This window comes from Zosterops lateralis (genome assembly GCF_965231275.1).
Source record: "Zosterops lateralis genome assembly, chromosome: 9".
NCBI classification, from domain to species: domain Eukaryota; kingdom Metazoa; phylum Chordata; class Aves; order Passeriformes; family Zosteropidae; genus Zosterops; species Zosterops lateralis.
This window is the reverse complement of record NC_139769.1, coordinates 19,098,453-19,117,303: the sequence shown is the minus strand read 5'-3', so window position 1 is coordinate 19,117,303 and position 18,851 is coordinate 19,098,453. Positions and strand designations below refer to the sequence as shown.

At 43.0% G+C, this 18,851-nt stretch overlaps 1 protein-coding gene across 2 annotated transcripts; it reads right to left on the bottom strand.

Annotated features, from left to right (window-relative positions):
• Positions 1-103: 103 nt before the first annotated feature.
• On the bottom strand, positions 104-16,332 carry MFSD14A (major facilitator superfamily domain containing 14A). 2 transcript variants are annotated; one of them, XM_083867820.1, is made up of 12 exons: positions 14,699-16,332; positions 8,813-8,908; positions 7,692-7,754; positions 7,006-7,133; positions 5,805-5,919; positions 4,548-4,766; positions 4,141-4,254; positions 3,609-3,680; positions 3,240-3,352; positions 2,721-2,818; positions 2,027-2,190; positions 104-1,432 (listed from the first exon to the last, which is right to left on the bottom strand). In XM_083867820.1, exons 3-12 carry the CDS (start codon positions 7,716-7,718, stop codon positions 1,226-1,228), a joined length of 1,257 nt encoding a protein of 418 aa, XP_083723946.1. In that variant the 5' UTR covers positions 7,719-7,754; positions 8,813-8,908; positions 14,699-16,332; the 3' UTR covers positions 104-1,225. The 2 variants fall into 2 exon arrangements, with proteins under 2 accessions (XP_083723946.1, XP_083723945.1); XM_083867819.1 differs by lacking the exon at positions 14,699-16,332 and adding an exon at positions 14,007-14,170.
• Positions 16,333-18,851: the final 2,519 nt, after the last annotated feature.

Here is an 18,851-nt window from a genome sequence, read left to right as displayed (position 1 = left end):
GACCACTGCTCCAGCTGACTTTTTCCACCTCCTGAAGTATAACACACATGCAACTACTGAACTTCACCAAAGGTCTGAAGCGACATTCACACTTATTTAAAAATTCATTAAAATATTCAACTTTATTAACAGTATATTTACATTTTTTTCCTGCTCTTGGTCAACCATGGTGAATGTTCAAAGGTAAAAAAGCATTAAGCAATAACCACAAGATGAAAACATTTTAAACCTATACAATACTTTATACACAAATTTATACAAAGGAACACTTAAATAATACAACCGGACACAAAAATATACACTTTTAGAGAAATTCACATCAGTAATTGTATAAAGCTCTCTTCTGTACTAAGGGTCCTGAAAATTTAGGACTAAAACTTTAGCTCTGTAATGCAAAAGGGTTCTTGTGACAGTCCTCAAAGGCCACTATATAGCACATGGACAGATTCAAGGCTATCAGCTTATAGAGTTCAGTCTGTGTATTCAAGTGTTGAGGTCCTTTATGATTAAGCAAACATCAGAAATAGAGTGGTTTAATAAACGGTACAGAGGAAAGCAGAGGTTTAGAGCCGCTATTAAAATCTGTAGGCCCAAAACACCCACTTCGTATTTCAACAAGTGTTTGATACGACCGTTTCTTCAAAAATAGAAAGAGTTAAATGCACTTACATAAAAATAACTTTTACTGTTCAGCAAGCGTGCTTGTGTGATTTTTATATTAGTACAAACTTAAAAAAAACCTGCCATGTGACTTTTAAAAGAAATGATACCAATTCACCTCCCTACTGAAGTACATTTACATTAAGGCTTTGAATCATCTGACCCAAGATTTTACAACATTAAAACAAATGGGTCCACATGGATGCCAGTCTGTCTCATTGAGACGTAGCATGACTAGAATTAAAGCTCACCACCGTAAGGAAACAGAAGGACACATGCTCATGCCTTGACTCTATTGTTTGTCTCTGAACTAGAATGTAAAGGTTAGCAGTAACAGTATTTCATGGCAAGAGACAAGTATGTAACAGTTTGTTTATAAAAGCAAGTAAGTTTTTATAGTTCAATGGCAACATCTTTGGAGAAAGTTCCTGTTTCGATTCCTACAGATTTCATGCAGAAAGATACTTCTTAAGATTACCTTAAGAAATTGGGTTTTGATGGAGTTGGAATGTGTATCCCAAACTGCTGATGAAAGAAGAGTCCAAAAGGTCTTCCTGGATTTTTGTCATACATTTGTATCTTGCAGTAATGGTTCTTTAGCTTCACCAGGAGCCTGTGGGCTGTGGGGATGGCCGTGGCTGCCACAGTGTTTCTTCCAGTTGCTGGATCTTACTGTTAGATTTGTGTGTTCAGGAATAAACAAGGCAACAAGTAGTGCCAACAGCACAGAGCACGCTCCAAATAAGAATGGGGGTCCAGGAATTATGGAATTCTGAAAACAACAACAAAATGTTAACAAGCCTTTTGACACACATTAACAGCCTACAATTGCCAGTTACTCACTTGGAAGAGCTCTTGCCTGACACACTAGTGAATACCAGCACAGGCTTTAAGAAGGAATGTGAAAGAAAATTGCATCCTCAGATTTAGGAAAAGGGAGCACATAATTTTTATTAATGCTTGCCAACTTCCTTTTCTAGTGCAAGTTCTTTCTGCTGAGTTTCCCCAAAAACTTAATTAAAACAAAACAAAACAAACAAAAAAAAAAAACAACTTGGTAAAAGGACAACAAAAAACCATTCACCATTGCTATCTGTCCATCCTTCCCTCACAAGTATTCTCCTCACAAGGGTCACAGTTGTCTACAACTGTCAGCTGTAGCTATTTGAAAATTAAACTAAACTAGTGCATGTAATTAAACAGATCAGTTAAACAACCCTCCCCTAGAGGGACTTAGAAACCTCTTTCTACACTCTCCATTTACAGTCAGTATAACAAAATGTATCACAGCATCAAACTGGAGAACTGATGAGCACAGGGCCCTTCCTAACTTCTTTGGGAAGCAGCAAGTACAAAAGAAAGGTACCTGTTGTAAATGGTACTGTGCAACCACATTGCCTCCTGAGGAGGATTCAGGCATGGGCAGTTCATTCAATTCAACGTGAAATATATAGAATATAAATCCATAAAGCGCCGGTCCCAAACCATTACATAGTCCTCGAATTCCTGTAATCATCCCCTGAACAACACCTGGGAAAAGTAAAATACATCTTAGATAGTTCTTATCTATCTATAGTTATACATACAGCATTAACTATTTTTAATGACTTTACTGACTTCAAACTGATTCAAGCAGGAAAGCTCTAAATGGTGTTGCACTATGGGTCGCAGTAAACAAGGGGCACAAAGAGTCCATCATTATCCTATATTTGAGTGGTTTTTCCATCTGCCTCTAGCAGAGGGCAGTGCCTGCCACGCTGAGCTAGTTCAGCGGCTATGGGCACTATCCCTGCTGTCACTGTCTCACACAGGAGAGAACACTGCAGGCAACAGTGAGTGCATTGAGTTTGCTGAATGTTCTGCTACTGTAGGGCCTCGTTAAGTTTTCTCTCTGTACAGAAGTATGTGGTACACACAGAGTGCAACTTCCAAGCAATGTGGATTTAACGTGGTGCCCTAAGCTCAGGTATCTGGACTGCCCTGCACTAAGCCCAGACTCCAGCATGTCTGTCTGCTCAGTATTCCTCAGCTAGAATTCCAAGAACCAGGAGCAAACCTACCCTGCTGGTCGGCATCAGCCGTTCGTGAGACCAGCGCGCTGACAGCGGGGAAAGTGATGCTGGACATGGCGGCCACAGCGCCGGCTGCCCACATCATCCTGCAAAACACACACTGCAGTCAGTGCCTGCCCCGGGCTGCAGCTGTGCCCTGCCCATCCTGCACCGCCCACCCTGCACCCTGCACCGCCCATCCTGCACCCTGCACCGCCCACTCTGCACCCTGCACCGCCCACCCTGCACCCTGCACTGCCCACCCTGCACCGTGCACCGCCCGCCCTGCACCCACACCCTGCACCGCCCACCCTGCACGGCCCACCCTGCACCCTGCACGGCCCACCCTGCACCCACACCCTGCACCCTCCACCCCCCACCCTGCACCGCCCACCCTGCACCCTGCACCGCCCACTCTGCACCCTGCACCGCCCACCCTGCACTGCCCACCCTGCACTCACACCCTTCGCAGGAGGGATAAAATGCAACCAAACCCCGCACAGCCAGAACAAAGTGAAATGTGCCTACCATGGCTCCGACCCAAAGCCGTACCAGGCCAGCTGAAGTATTTGGAACCCCAGGCCCAGCAGGATGGTGTTCTTATTTCCAATGGATCTCATCAGTAAACTCAACACTACTGTCTAACAGAGAGGGAAAAAGTAAAATGTCAGAAAAATGACATTTTATTCTAAACGTTAAACACAGGTAAGCTATGAGTTAATGAATTAATAAAACAAAAAACCTGAAAACATTTTATTCTCAATGTCAAATACATGCAGAAGAGTTATTTAAAAGTAGTGTTCTTCAAAACCAGTATTTGTCTCTACCAAAAACAAGTGCAGTCTTTTAGCAAGTAATATGCTTCCCAAATCAATGACACACAGAGCAGTAACTCACCTGTGCAACAATGGAAAGAATCCCAAGGACTGCTATAAATGCTGCAACACTTTCAGATGAAAATCCCATTATCTGTATTAAAAAAAAGACAATTTGATTATTAACCATAAAGCATATGGTCATGATGTCACAAACCCCACTGAGAGAACACATAATGCAAAAGACCAGTATTCAGCTCCTCATTTTTTTTCCATTACGTCAAACAAGTAAATGAAAATAAAGGGCATAAATAAAAAACAATTAAATTTTTCCCTCAAAAATAACACCAGTGTAACATACTGAACCTCGTAGTCCAAGAATAAAGTAAATAATTACAAAATACAAGAAACTGTTTTATAACTCAATCATCATTATCCTCTCTTTTTGCCTGCCTAAAAGAGAAAATCAGAACAAGGGGACTTAAATAAATTGCTGGGAGCTTTTAAATTACATGACTTATCTGTATTTCCCATATTAGTTCAATAATACTGAAAACTTTCTTAAGTCCTGTAAATTTACTTTTGTTCAAATTCATACCAAAATGTTCCATTACCTGTCTGAGGTATAGGAAGAAGCTGGAATATTGGCCTGCCTCTGGGAGGTAGGAAAGAAAGACTGTAATGCAGATTAGCAGCACAATGGAGTCCTGGCCGACTTTCTTCAGGGACTAAGGCAAGAAAAAAAGAATTACAAAACATTCCACCTTCATTTCCAAAAAGCATCCCTAGCTGGGCTCTGAAAAGCCTGACAATTAATGAAGCTGTTATGTGGCACCACCAAAGCATTCTCTGCATGTTCAGCAAGATTGCTGGCAAAAGTATCACCAGTGAAGCAAGGTCAAGCTTGAAGAAATGGAGGGCTTTGTTTTTCAAGCCCGAACTATTGTAAATTCAGTCTCTCCCCTGTATCCAAAGCTGAGTATCTACAAATAACAAAATATTCCCTAGTTAAGGAGCTTACTGCAAAGGGGTCAGCCTGTTCCCAGGAAATGGGCGCTCCCCAGGACGCCGGCCTCATCTTCTCTGGCAGCGACTCGGGTACAGCCACAAGGATGAAGCAAATGTCCAACAGGGCTATTGCTGTGGCCAGCACCACCACCAGGCTGTCGCCGTACGCTCGGCCAAGGTAGGCACCGATAGCAGGGCTGGTTACTAAACTTGCTGCAAAAGTTGCAGAAACCTGGAATAAATAACAGCTGGTAAGATTTTCAGTGAGACAAGTCAGCAGTGTTATTACCCACATTTCCTCCTTTTCAGAAGCCTAACCATTATAATCACAGTGATTAAAAGTAACCTTTTTCCTATGCAACTGTATTTTAGACAATCACAAATTTTCCAGATTTTTTTTTCTGGTAACTGGACAGCAATGTGAGGCTCATAGCAGTCTTGCATGTACTGACATAATTAGGTTTAATTAACTATAGATTCTTCTGATACCTCTGGGAAGCAATGAGCTGTATTTAATCTTCATACTAGGAAAATGGGCAATGTCTGTTAAAAAAAGAGCACATGTATAAAGGGTATATTAAATGTAATATGCTGCTTAATCCGACTCGGTATTTGTCAGTCAATCAGCTGGCCTTGTGAAAGATACAAACTTAAAAACTGAAAGAACTTTCTCAGCGTATCTCAATCCCTGATGTGTACAGGCACAAAGAAACTATTTAGTTCTATATCCATTGCTTTCAGCTCTTCCTGCTGAATGGTAATGAATTCTGTCAAGGCTCCTGGGACCTGACAGGTTATCAGGAGATAACAGAGAAACAGAGGTGAGTTGTAAGAACATCAAACAGACATCTCAGCTATGTCTATTCTGAACTGCAGCTCAGCACAGTGACTGGAGACACAGGCAGAGGCAGTCAGGTATCACACAGGGGCAGTTCCAGAACAAAAGGTGAGATTTCTGAGATGACAGAGTAGTACCCCTGGGTAACAATGCAGGAATAACTAAAGCTCCTCAGATTACATCATTAGGAGTGGTAACAGCTGTTAAGACAGACAGGCATGGCAGCTTTTAACATGGTCATGTTTTGTTTCATTTATAAGCAGAATATTCAAGAGATACAAGACTGGATGACAGGAACAATTAGACAGAAGAACTTGACTCCAAATTAAAATCAACTTGCCACAGAAGAAACAAAAACCGCAGCTTTAAAAAGCATTACAAACTAAGGGCTCAGTACTGAATACCACAGGAAAAGAGCCAAACAATACATACCAAACCATAGGCCATGCTCCTCTCATGTTCTTGGGTTATGTCTGCTACATATGCAAAAACTACAGAAAATGTCACTGCAAAAACTCCAGACACGGAGATTACAGCGAAGTACCACCTAAGAACATGATAAAAAAAATTAGAACAGCTGAACAGAAACAAAAGGTCTATTCAATCCAACTGCAGTTAAACAGTAAATCACCTTGTCCAACTTATTCTGACAATTTATTGAGATAATCTTAAACAAAGCCAATGCAACTCTGTCTTGATAGAATTGTGTAACTCCTATGTGCACCAACTACAAGCAGCATGATTTCATAACATCTACAAAAAGCTGCTGTGATCAAGTACTACCCAGAAACGAGGTGTCAGCTAATAAACTTTACTGGTCTATGACCCAAAGCAAATTAGGAACCTCAGTATTTTGAGAACCTGGCCATTGAAAGGCCTCCACATTAGCCATATCTTTATGCTTTCAAGACTAGCACTTAGCGTTTGAAATTTTAATGAACACTAAGAAAACAAGCTCCTTTTGAGGAGGGCTGAGCAACCTGTGTGACCAGAGAGGAAACAGGAAAGGCTGATGGAGCTGCCTGAGCAGCTGGCTCAGCTGGCACCTGTGTCAGTGCAGGCTGTGCCCCGCTGCTCCACCCTCAGGAACAGCAGTGAGAGCAGCAAGCCCAGGGCTCTGACTCCTGCCCTCCCTGGGCAATGATCCAGCCAGCTCAGGGTCAGGAAGGTGCACACACAGCATGAAAGCCGGTCCAGTTTAGAATTTGAGAAACAAAAGTGTAAGAGTGCTGCAACACTGTAGCTTACAAATGATTACCTCATACAACTTGGCATTAGGAAAGGCTTTGATTTCAATGTTGCTGGCTGGTATCTGAGTGAGAACTGTGGCCACAATCCAGACCTGCACAGTCCACTGGACAGCTTTCTTCAGCTTTGGCAGATGTGCTGGATGTAGGGCTTACAGCACACAGATCAAAATCAGCAGCTGCTGAAATTCTGAACAAGGCCTTTGGCCTCAGGGCAGCTGCTTCAGGTTGACTGTTCCCCCAGCTTTGCACAGAAAAGCCTCAACATAAAAGCCTCAACCCTCCATGAAGCACAAACAGCATTTTATCAACAACGCTACACACATAACCATTAGATAGCAACCTTGAAAAACAGCAGCCAATCTGGCATGAAACAATTTACTAACCATGGGCTGATCTTCATTAGTGGTATTGGTGCACAGGTGAAAAATACTGTTAGCAGCAAGAAGGACTTTCGTCCCCACACATCAGACAGGGCACCTATGAGTGGGGCACTGAGGAACGACAATAAGCCCTAAGTGACACAAAACATTTGAGGTTAGAGGTCAGACTTGTGACTGCTGACCACAACACAGTCTGAGAGCAGCCTGGGCCCTGCTCCATTCCAGCCAACAGCTACAGGGCAATGCACCAAAGGCAATGTGGCCAAGCATCGCTGATCTATCCCATGTCTGGTTACATAAAACTTGAGATCTGTTATCTCAGAGCTACACAAAATTCAAAATGCAGGTGATCCAGTCATATAAGCAGTTTCATGAACTGTGTTTTGTAGTCTACTGGAGCAAAAAATCCAAGTGAAAAATTATCCACTTTTAGTACCATATACATCATCTGGGATTAAGCAACTACCTTTTTATTTGCTGAACCCAAACAGTAGATACAGACCAAGCAATACCTTACTAAAAGTAAAAAGATGCACATAAGCACTTTCAGCAGTAATTTATTCCCATTTTATTCATACTGTGAAAGCCATATTGAAAAATCCTCTGGACTGTTTCAATTGGCAGTTATTTCTATATTCCTCCCACCATTCACTTGAAATTTTACTTGTGATTAACTTCTGTCAACTTACCTTTACTCCTTGAATTAGACCATTCATCAGAAATGTATGTTTTGGGAAGGTTTCATGCAAAACCTGGAGAGGAAATATGAATACAGTCATTTACACAATATCAACTACAAATATTGCTCATGATACATCCAACTTTATGATGCACGGCAGTTGTTTTTTTTTTTTTTTCATAGAATACAGAGGTAAAAATAGAAGAAAAAAGGGCAAACCACAAATAATGTGACTAAGCTTTAATTTGCATGGAAGGCGTTTTGAGATTTCAGTGCCTGAAATATAAATAAACCACAGAGAAACTAGAAAATTATCTCTGACCAGATTCTCCAAATGTTACTGTGTCATCTGTTGGGGACTGGGGAGAGAGAGAGGACACACCTCATCACCATCCTGAAGTGGCTCTCAGTTTGGTGAGCAGAATCCAGAAATGCAGCTGTCTGATCTGTGTTTAGATGAGAGGACTCCCTGCAGTGACCATGTGCAGTTCGTACCCAAGAGACTGTTGATGGGTAACATCAGCTTTCAGAGCAGCACCAAGATGCTTTAAAATGGAGTTGGCTTGGGAGATTTTTAAGCCTTCACTCCTTTTAATTTGTCATCATGTATCACTCATAAATTAAATCCAAATTAAAAGCAACCAACTACATGAGGAAGTATACCTTGGTACAAACACATTGGTATGACTGTTTCACTGATCACAGGGATGCTCTGACTGCTGTAACAGGGTCTGTGCTCTGAAGCTTCTGCTTAAAACACAGTCAGATCAGCAAAGACCCTCCCTCCTACACACACACTTGCATAATGTTACCACACTTTCAAGTGTATTTACATTTGTAATATGCCAATGTTTTATGGCATCTTGAAAGGAAAGATAATTTCATTACCACCTCACTGGTTTCAATCAGAAACTATTTACATGTAAGCTTGACTGTTAGCAGACCTGCATGTAAACAGCTGTGCTACACCATTACACTGCTAAAATGAAATAAGTTAAATTTCTGTTACATCTAAAAATACAACAACTTTTCACTTGCACAACAGTGCAGCTCAGTGATATGTAATTTTCATTTCATGTAATTCAGAAGATGCTCAGTGCCTTTGCAGTAATTGTCCCGAGGATCACCTACCACTAGAGTGGGAGCTGTCAGGAGTCCCCAAGCAAAAAACTCCAAGAAGATCACGATAACAGCGTGGTAGACACTGGGTGAACCTATTCCTTGAGGCTGAAACAGGAGAAAAGACAGGTGATTAAAACATCTGATCAGCTATCAGAGTCATGGGAAATGCATCTGAACACTATGAACAGAGTGATTAATAGTGAAACAGGACTCAAAACTTGGGAATAGTTACCCAACTGGGTGGTATGAAATGAAACTCCGTTTTTTAACCCTTTAATGCTAATGTCCTGAAGTGTCCTGCTCTAACTCTGCAGAATCCTTCACTGCCATCTCAAAAAATAAACCACTTACACTGCCAATCTGGGAAACAAGGAAGCTACAGGGAAAACAGACTCTTCTTCAGACAATTAGTTTGTTTTCTGTGAGAAAAGTGCTTAAGTCTACACAAAGCTACATGGAACCAAGTTTCCATGGTTTCAAAACACTGCAGGGCTCACACTCAGCTATCCCCATGTCCCACTACCTGGTCTATCAAACAGCTCTTCTGCTGCTAAAAGGCACCAGTGCTCCATACAAAACACAGCTCTAAACCAGGAAAGAAACTAAAATAATGAACACCAAAAGCAAATCTCAGGAATAGCACCGATCACTTCCCAAATACTGAGTGCAGGCCTATCAGTTACAGTCTGCTTCAAATGCAGGAAGGGATGGAGATAAAAGATTTGACAAAAGGAACTTGAAATTCTTCAGTGATTTAGTAGAATCAGAAGTAGGTTTTGAAGAGAACAAAAAGAGCTGGATGAAAGAGATGGGTGGGAAAACCTGCTCATCTCATAAGACTCTGTAAATGCTGTCAAACAACATGCCACAGTCCAACATTTGCAAATTAAGGATAGGGTTCACTAATTATTCTCAAATGAAAGCAGTATGAATAACTCCTCAGAAATCTCATAGGCATTCTTCCAGCTTAGAAATGCTACCTCAACATTTACTTTGCCAGTTTTGTGCAAAGGTGAGTTACTAACAGTGGCCCTGATGTGGCCAGACTTGGCATTTACACTGAGCACAGATACAGGCTAAAGCCCTCAGCTGCTTCCCAAGGAGGCTCACTGGAATTTTATCAATGTGAGTAAGTAGCTGATGGAAGACTAAATACAAGAGCCAGACTCTTCTCAGAGGTGTCGGTGACAGGACTGGAGGCACAATCTGAAATACAAGAAATTACACTTGCACCTTAAAAAACCAATCCTTCCTGAAAAAGGCTGCTCAGTTAAGTGTGGAGCTGCCATCCTCCAAACCCCACTAGACACAGCCCTGAGCAAACTGCTCCAGCTGACCCTGTCTGGGGTAAGAGACTGAGGTAGTTGGATTAGTGATGTTGGAGGTGCCTTCCAGCCTTAAGTTGCAGTTAGGTAATACTGGAGTATTTCTTTTAGTAGGATATTTATGCAAGCCATACCTAGCTTTTCCTTCCAGATTCTAATATTTCCAACATTGAAAAAAAAAAAAAGCTTACTGAACAAATGTAGGAAATAAATACAGAAATCCTCACTGCCTATTTACTCCTACTGCTAGAAACGATCATAATTTTCAAAACTAACCATATCAGTCTGTAAAAGGTGAATTACAAAAGTACCTCAGCATTGTATTATTGTTCTTTCCCAAGCCCTCTTCAATAAATACAGACACACCATACCGATATTTCTGTATTTTTTCTGCCTACTCTCCCAAGGATGTAAATTAACAGTTTTTGTAGGTACAGAGAGTGGCTATAATTATCCTCTCTTCCCACAATTCCTTTCGCTTTCCACCCACAATCCTTATTTTAGCTTTGGGTTAAAAATTTATCCAGCTCTGCACAAACTGCAAGTATCAGTGTGAGCTGTTTGCCTCAGTCCCATAAAATCAGGTTGATTCTGACAGCCACCAGACTCCTGTCACGCTGCTGGCTCGTGACCCCCTGAGGCCTGACAGCGAGGGAGGTGTCACAAACCATTCCCCCCTCCCGGCACGGGGGCAGGGTCCCCTCCATCCCCAGCAGCCAGGAGTGAGCTCAGAGGCCAATCCGTGCCCGCGCTGCCCTCGGCCACCCACACAGAGCCAAACAGCAGAAGGAAAGCAGTGGCTGCTCTGCACAGGGAACTGCTGCCGACTTGAGAGGCCTCGGGTGGGTCACTGCTGCCCTCTGCCAGGTCAGCCTGCTGTAAGCAGCGCCGACAGAGCTTTCCAACACGCTGACAAAAAACAGAAGTGACATTTAGATCACTATGGTGCAACTCCCCTGCTTTCTTGTTGCCCTGCTCACTTATCACAGGTACTGTTATTTGTTCCTATCTACCAAAAAAAAAAAAAAAGAAGGTATTTAGTCACATTTAGATCGTCACCTCTATAGCCATTTTTAAAGGGGGTGGCAACTATGAAGTAGCAAGGATGCTCCTGAGGTGAAAGACGGGAAGGATAAGCAGTTGCACTGCAGTGTACTAAGGCACATGATAAGGAGCCCACAAGGCCTCAGCACCAGCCTGCTGCACTCTCCCAGGCCACAGGAGCAGTGCAGTGTTGGGTGTCCAGCCCTGCTGTACCCTACAAACCTGCCCCTGTGCTTTCCTAATGGGCTAACACCGTGTAATGCAATGGCCTAAGTGCAACTGAACCAGAGGCCGCCAGAGCTGGAGAGGAAAGATACAGAGCCCTTGTGTGAACAAGGGGGAACTGAGATGTTCCAATGACAACAACAGCAACCCTGCCCTGTTACCAGCAGCCAGAGCAGAGCGTGTTTGTGCCTGGCTAAACCCATGGCACCAACAGGGCTCCAGGAATGCCTTTTCCTCTGGTTAGAGAGAAGAAGCCTTGAATCAAACACTTTGCACTGCCAGTCATGCCAGCGATAAAAAGTGTACCTGCCAGGCAAGCCTAAGAACACACATCTGACAACAACAGAATAACTACCAAAGCAACAAAGGCATCGTGTGTAAGACCACAGCTGCTGCTCCTCTGCTGGAAAGAAAAAAGCACCAAATGAAGTCCTAATCTCTAATTTATCTCATGACTGCTTCAAAAATGCACCACCGTACACAGGATGAATACATAAAGGATGGAAAAATTATAATTGTTGGGGAAAAAAAGTGTTGAAACAGATGCTGTGGTTGCCCCACCCCTGAAGTGTTCGGTGGCAGGCTGGATGGGATTCTGAGCACCTGCTCTAGGGAAGGTGTCCCTCCCATGGCAGGGGGGTTGGACAGACATGATGTTTAAGGTCTCTTCAAACTCAAACCGTGTGTGATTCTATGAAACCACATCACTGGTGTTACTGCCTCTCCTTTAGTGAAATCTGACAACACACACTTGAGTACAACACACCATTACACATTCCTTCTGTGATACAGCTCCTAAAGCTGCAAATAGAAAAACACAAAAATACCATCCACCGTGCAGCAACCCCAGCTCCTGCACCACCCACTGCCTTGTCACGGAGACCCAGCAGAAAATGCAGTGGGAGGAGAGGCTTTGCAGAAACAATGGGTGGGGTTTCCTTTCTGCTCCTTTGGTGGTTTTTTTTTTTTGGTTTCCAATGAGAAACTCCTTCTGCCTGTGCCACTACCTCATTAACCATCTGTACATTCACCCTGGCTCACACAATTTTCCCTGGTGTCAAACAAGTTCCAAAATAAACCAAATCAGGCTGGAAAGTGAACATGAAGATCCTCGATTAATTACTGTTTTGCCAGTGGGAGACATTGAAGACACGGGGGCCATTTTCAGGTACCTGTTTTCCACAATGTCACACACCACTCTGGGTAATGAATGAGGCACCTGATGACACTGAGCACTGAAGGCCAACTTAACATTTTAGCAAATATTTTTTTAAAAATTCCATGCATGAAGTTTCTGCTGTTGCTATAAAGAACACTCTTATATTGGACTTCGTAATTTAAAAATACGTATTTAAAACAAATAAATTCCCAAATATTCATTTGACGGCAGAAAGTATTACAAGCAGAAGTTTTTGTTGCCTAACAACAATCTACATACCTTTATCTATGTTTATGGCTCATTTTAAAAATTAAATTAATAAGAACTCACGGGAGTTTGCACTCAGCTTTTGAAACTGGTGGCAGACACTGAATGATGTGCAACAAGTACCAGAGAATGCAGTTAATTGTAACATCCTTTCTCCTCCCTTGGCAAAAGGAAGTCAAAGTTGAGAGGTTAGGGACACTTGGAAACACATTGTATCTGAGTCAACGATACTCCAGAGAGAAATAATGAAGCACCACGTCCCCTGAGTAACACTTGCTCTGCTTGTACTATTCAATCTAAGGTACCCCCATTTAACATTTGTACATTTCTGTCTTTACAAACAGTGGGATCACATCCTGGAAAACACAAACAACCATCACCAGACTTCGTTTTGCTTCCTAACAGTAATCCAGCCAGTCGGCCACTTCAATGGACAAGAACAGTGACTCTGACACCCGCCTCTTTTCCATTATCGTTCCAAAAAGACAAACTGAAGGGCCATCAGCGGTACAGTTTGTCAAGATGTCTCTTTATTAGAAATAATAGCACTATATTTAGAACAGGGCACATCCAAGTTACACAGTGGAAAAAATCTAGGGGCAATGATACGTTGGAAGGAATGGTACCCATCAATATAAAAAAAAAACAACCAAAAAACCAAAAAACCACCCAAACCAACTCCAAGTTCCGGCAGGCAAAACACGTAACAACTGCCTTTCTTTTTCAAAATTATGTATTTACGAGGAAGCAAACGGGGCAGAACCGCAAAGCCCTTCTTTCGGGCGCCCTTTGCGGAACTGCCCAGGCGCTGGGGTCTGTCCCCGCCGGCCCTGCCCGCAGGGAGCCGCCGCTGGCGGGATCCGCGCTGGGGGAGGGCGGGCTCGGACACCCCCGCTCCCCTCGGCGGCCGCCCCGCCCCGCCCCGCCGTGCCCCAGGCCCAGCGCCCGCGGCCCCAGACCCGGCCCCGCCAGGAACAGCCCGCGTCCACGGGCGGAGCAAGGGCCCGACGCGCTCACGGGGGCTCCTCGGGCAGCGCCCCGCCGACCCCGGCCCGGCCAGTGCGGCCAGCGCGGCTGCGGCGGCCCTGAGCGCACCGCCACCGACACGGGCGCGGCCGCCCGAGCCCACCAACACCCGCCGGAGCCTATCCATCCGGGGCCGGCCCCGCAGCCCAGGCCTCACCGTCCCGCCGTCCTTAATGATGATCTTCTTGGCCAGCATGATGCTGCGGTTCACGGCGCGCTTCTTCTTCTTGCCCGCCTGGGTCATTTTACCATCGCAGGCCGGGGGCGGCTCCGGCGGCCCCTCCCGGCTCGGCCTCGGCTCGCCCCGTCCCTCCGCCGCGCCCGCCGCCACCCTCACGCGCCCGCCGCCATCTTGCGCAGCCCCGCCGCGCGCGCAGCCGGCCCTGCGCATCACGCGATCGCGCCATTGGCTGCGCGCCGTCACGTGTGCGGGAGGCCCCGCCCCGCCCGCGCCAGGAAGTGCGGGATGGGCCGGAGAGTGGCGCCTGGGGGAGCGCGGGCAGCAGGCACCAGGCACCACTGCCGGGCAGTGCGGGGCCTGGGGGAGCGCGGGGCCTGGGGGAGCGCGGGGCCTGGGGGAGCGCGGGCAGTGCGGGGCCGGGCCAGGAGAGCGGCACCTTTGGCATCGCGGGCAGCAGGCGGGGCTGCCGCGGCCGGGCCCCCGCAGTCCCCGCCGCTCGGCACCCCCAGCCTGAACACGCCACGGGCTAAAGCTCCGAACGCGGCCCCGTGGGAGCCTCGGGTTCTCACTCGGCCCCCCAAGAAGACCTGGCCCCGCTTCCTCCCTCCCGGAGCTGCTGAGGCGCTGGGGAAAAAGGAACAAGGGAAGGCAGTTCGTACGGGATATACCTGACATTTCTAGAGCCAGGGTCCACCAGCACATACATAATCCACCCTAAAGATCCAGCTTGGAGACAGATATTCTTCTTTCTTACTATCGAGTTCTAAACTTAGTTTATGAAAGCTCCAACGCCGTCAAACGGATAGGTCATCCCAGGTTATGATTGACCACAGCGCCTGCAAGTAACAAGATAAGATGGATCAGCTTCCCCGTGGCAGCAAGCTAATTAGCGGAGAAAATCTTTTAGAAACATGCTGCTGGCATTGTTAGGTTTTCTGTGGCTTATAAATTCATCCTGTTGATGTCTGGCACCGCTAAGGAGCAAACAACTGTCCATGCGTTACATCCACGATACAGACACAAATCTCCCTGGCAGTATCCATGTGTCAGCCTGTTCTCTGTGTTCTTAGTCCTCCACCCTCCCGCCCTCTTGCTGCTTATCTCCATCTCCCCAGCTCCTGAGACATCCCCGTTTCCCCCAGACCTCAGCTACACATGAACGGCTTATTGTCCCAACGACAGTGGAACTGATCCCTGAGGTACAGAGGGCACTGCAGCTCCACCGTGTTGGCAAACGGGTGTCAGTCACTCACCACTTAAGGTCCTGTGGGCTTAAGTTAAACCCTTAGCCTTAAGATCAAGCACCTCTGATCTCATCATAATGCACCTTTTAAGAAATCTAGAACTTGCACAGCCCTACTCAGACCAACGGATCTAGTCACAGTGAGACACAGACAAACAGACTCCAGCTCATGAAACAAAGGGTGCACTGAGTGGGTCTGGGATGTTTGCTATTATCAGTCATTTGTTCCAAGTATTGGGGTGTCATAAGAAGTATTTGACAATTCTGTCCCACTTCTACTTGAAAAGGAGAGGGCTCATAAAATGTCAACATAGTTTCAAGTGTACTCCTCTGAGTGCTGTTACATTTTGGTGGGAAAGTCACACACAGACACGTATGTAACATGTAAGGGACTCACATAAAAAGTCAACACAACTACAATGTCAGCAAAGTCATTTGCTAACTATGCTGACCAGATGGTTTTCTATCCACACCTTCATATTAGATCGACACCTGTTATTGATGTCATTATCTCAAAACAAATGTATTTAAATATCAAATTTTCTCATGCAGACAAAGCAGATGATTCAAATAAATGAGAATGTAGAATAAACTTGCTGTTGCTGTCATGAATTTCGGCCAGCTACATGTTTTCAAATATTAAACTCCACTCACCTACACAAGTCCCGACATAATCTGCTCTAACATTATTTAACTTATATATTAACATAACATAAACCTTAATATTTAACAGCCTTTAACACAAACTCCTGAGGAAGAGGAACAAGAATTGTCTGTTACATCTAAACACCCGCACTGTTTGACCCTCTAGACTAGGTGAATGCACACTACTGCCTGCTAGCCACAGAAGACATTACCATCACTTTGGAAAAGGCATGAAAAAGGACAGAGTACTTATCTCCCAAGGGGATTCCAAGGCACAGGTAGGTGATGGTTTCACTAGTTTCAGATGACATTTCTCAGGAAGTGCCTTTACACCAATCTTGAAGAACACTGTCCCTAGATGATGAACAATCAATTTGTTACCTAATGGCATAAAATTTTCAGTTTAAATCATATTGCATGTTAATGTCAAGAAAAGGGCAAAATTGACAAAAGAAACTGATAGAAATAAAGTGTCCTGAAAACTGCTGGTGAAATGACCCAGTTTTATTATATGAATCTGCAGAAATGGCAGAGAAACATGTTATCCATCATCTATAGCAACTGCTCGTGAACTGTTTAGGTCTTTGATACACGGTAAATTATAGCTATTCATAGCTCCTTGCAGTGTTTTACAACCACACTCCACACTATCACTTGGTATTGATACCCAGGTGCTTCCTATCAGCTCTGAGCACATCTAGGGTTTCAGACCAGAGGAGCACAGAGTGTCACAAGAACACTGCTCCTGAATGTGATTCGTGACAAGTCACGACACAGGGGTAAAAAAGAAGTAGGTCTCAGTCAAAATTAAATTGCTGGCAACATTCAGTAAGATGTATGTTAAAAGATACCATTAACAAGTATCTTACGACAGCCTTCAAGAATTTATAGAAAATTGTGCTTAAATAATATTGTGAAATATTAAACAATAGCTAAAGCATGTTATTTCTGCAAAAAGAAGCATAAGGCAAGTCTCTCTTTTTAACAAAGCTCTCAAACAGTTTTTTAATCATATTCTTAATACAGCGCTTAATTTCAACCAGTTTATTATTATATTATCTACACATATAGAAGAAAAAAAATACAGTATTTTATCTCAATATGGATTAAAAAGACTGTCATGTAAGATGCATTCCAGTGTTCAGCAGTGTTATACCAAAAAAAAATAACCTTTCCCAAACTCCCTGGAAACACCATATATTAGAACTGTATTCAGTGTAATCACACATAAATATCATCATCAACATATAAAAAGAAAACTTAGACTACCTTAAAAAGTCCACTACAATGTCAGAATAAATGATTTCTATTTGGGCTCATATACTGACAATAAGAACAAAGTTTAAAAAAAATCTAAAAAATTATACTCATGGCAACAAATACAAACATATGCTTAGCATATAAGCAATTCTTACAGAGTTGTAAATCACTAATGAAATGAATATGGCTAATTACAGTCAGAATTATGATGGGAGGTTGAAGATGAGTTAATGTGCCATGTCTAGTCTTGGATGCAAATGTGCAGCAGACATTCAAGAGCAAGAACAAGCACTGAATGGCAAATGAGGACAGGTTCTCTTCTTCTACAAAGAGCTATAAAATCAGCTGAGAAATACTTAGAAAAAATTAAGAATTCAACTGAACAGAACTTTGGACAGTAACTGAAGCAGAAGACATGATCTAATCAATTCCAAGTATTTTGTTGCATTTTGCCCAAAATTTTTCTTTAGTAAAATGTCTTAATTCTAGATATCTAAAAACATACAATGAGCTTACCTGGAAAGAGCGGGATTCTCTTCCTGTGGAAAATAATCAGCATTAAAAATGAAAAGAACAATTAAAACAAAGACAAGGAAACACTACTTGGACTTTCTCACAGTAATGCACCACCTTAGGTAATGACACATTACACATACATGGTATAATACCATGTTATACATAAACTTTACCTTTCTAATACGCACACACACACAAAAAAAAACCCTTACTGTTTTTTAATAACTCATTTCCACAAGACATAGATTTCAGATATGGAAGGAATAAATAATCCTCCTCAACACAATATCCAGCAAGAAAGACTGTCACCAGGAGGAAAATGAGCAACAAATTCAAATACGGAAAAGGATGATTGCTTAAATACAACAGAACATGCAGGGCTGATCAGGAAATACATTCAAATATGAAAGTTACTGACAACAAAAAACAGAAGAAATGCAATGTATCATTTATAATTTTTTTTAAATGAACAAAATCTATTACAGTATTTTGAAATACAGCCATAAAAATAAATTAGAAACACAAAAGAATTACATACTAAGAGTCTGAGAGCCCTGTATGCACATGAAACACAAGCAAAATGAGACTGTTTTGTCTTTTTAAGGAAAAATAAAACAATAGTTACTAAAACATTGCAGTAAAAAAACAAGTGTGTTATACTGTAGAAGTTGAATCTAGAACACTAATCTACCCTTTACTGAAACAAATAAAATGGGAGGTTTTCTTAAAGTTTGTCTAAAACAATGAAGTTTGAATAAAATTATATCTAATTATCTGATTTCTTTAAGAAAATACATTTTTGGGCACTTGTGGATTGCTTAGAAAAACAACGTTGAAAGAAAAGTTTACCTTACTTTATGAGACTCAAGGTTTTTCACGACTGAACTGATCTATTTTGCTTTGAAGATAGTCCAAGCTTATAATTATTTGACCATTCATCATGTATCCCAGAGATTCTCAAATAAAACTACCAAATATACAGGTATTCAATAAATACTAGTATACCCAATATATGTCTAGAAAGAAAAATCATATAATTCAAGTTATTGCAAATAAATATCTAGCTATAACTTCTATAACTTTATAAATATTAAGACAAAATTCTGCTAAGTATAGGTTAGCCTCCTAAATATACAAGTAAACTAACAAAACCATTT

What these genes read in the sequence shown, in the direction of transcription:
- MFSD14A (XM_083867819.1), bottom strand. Translation starts at nt 14,093, where the DNA reads ATGACCCAGGCGGGCAAGAAGAAGAAGCGCGCCGTGAACCGCAGCATC. An exon ending in CTAATGAAGATCAGCCCATG is followed by an intron (nt 5,920 to 7,005) that starts GTTAGTAAATTG and finishes TCATGTTCTTAG; the next exon opens with GTGGTACTTCGCTGTAATCT. An exon ending in AACAGGCTGACCCCTTTGCA is followed by an intron (nt 4,255 to 4,547) that starts GTAAGCTCCTTA and finishes TTCTTGCCTTAG; the next exon opens with TCCCTGAAGAAAGTCGGCCA.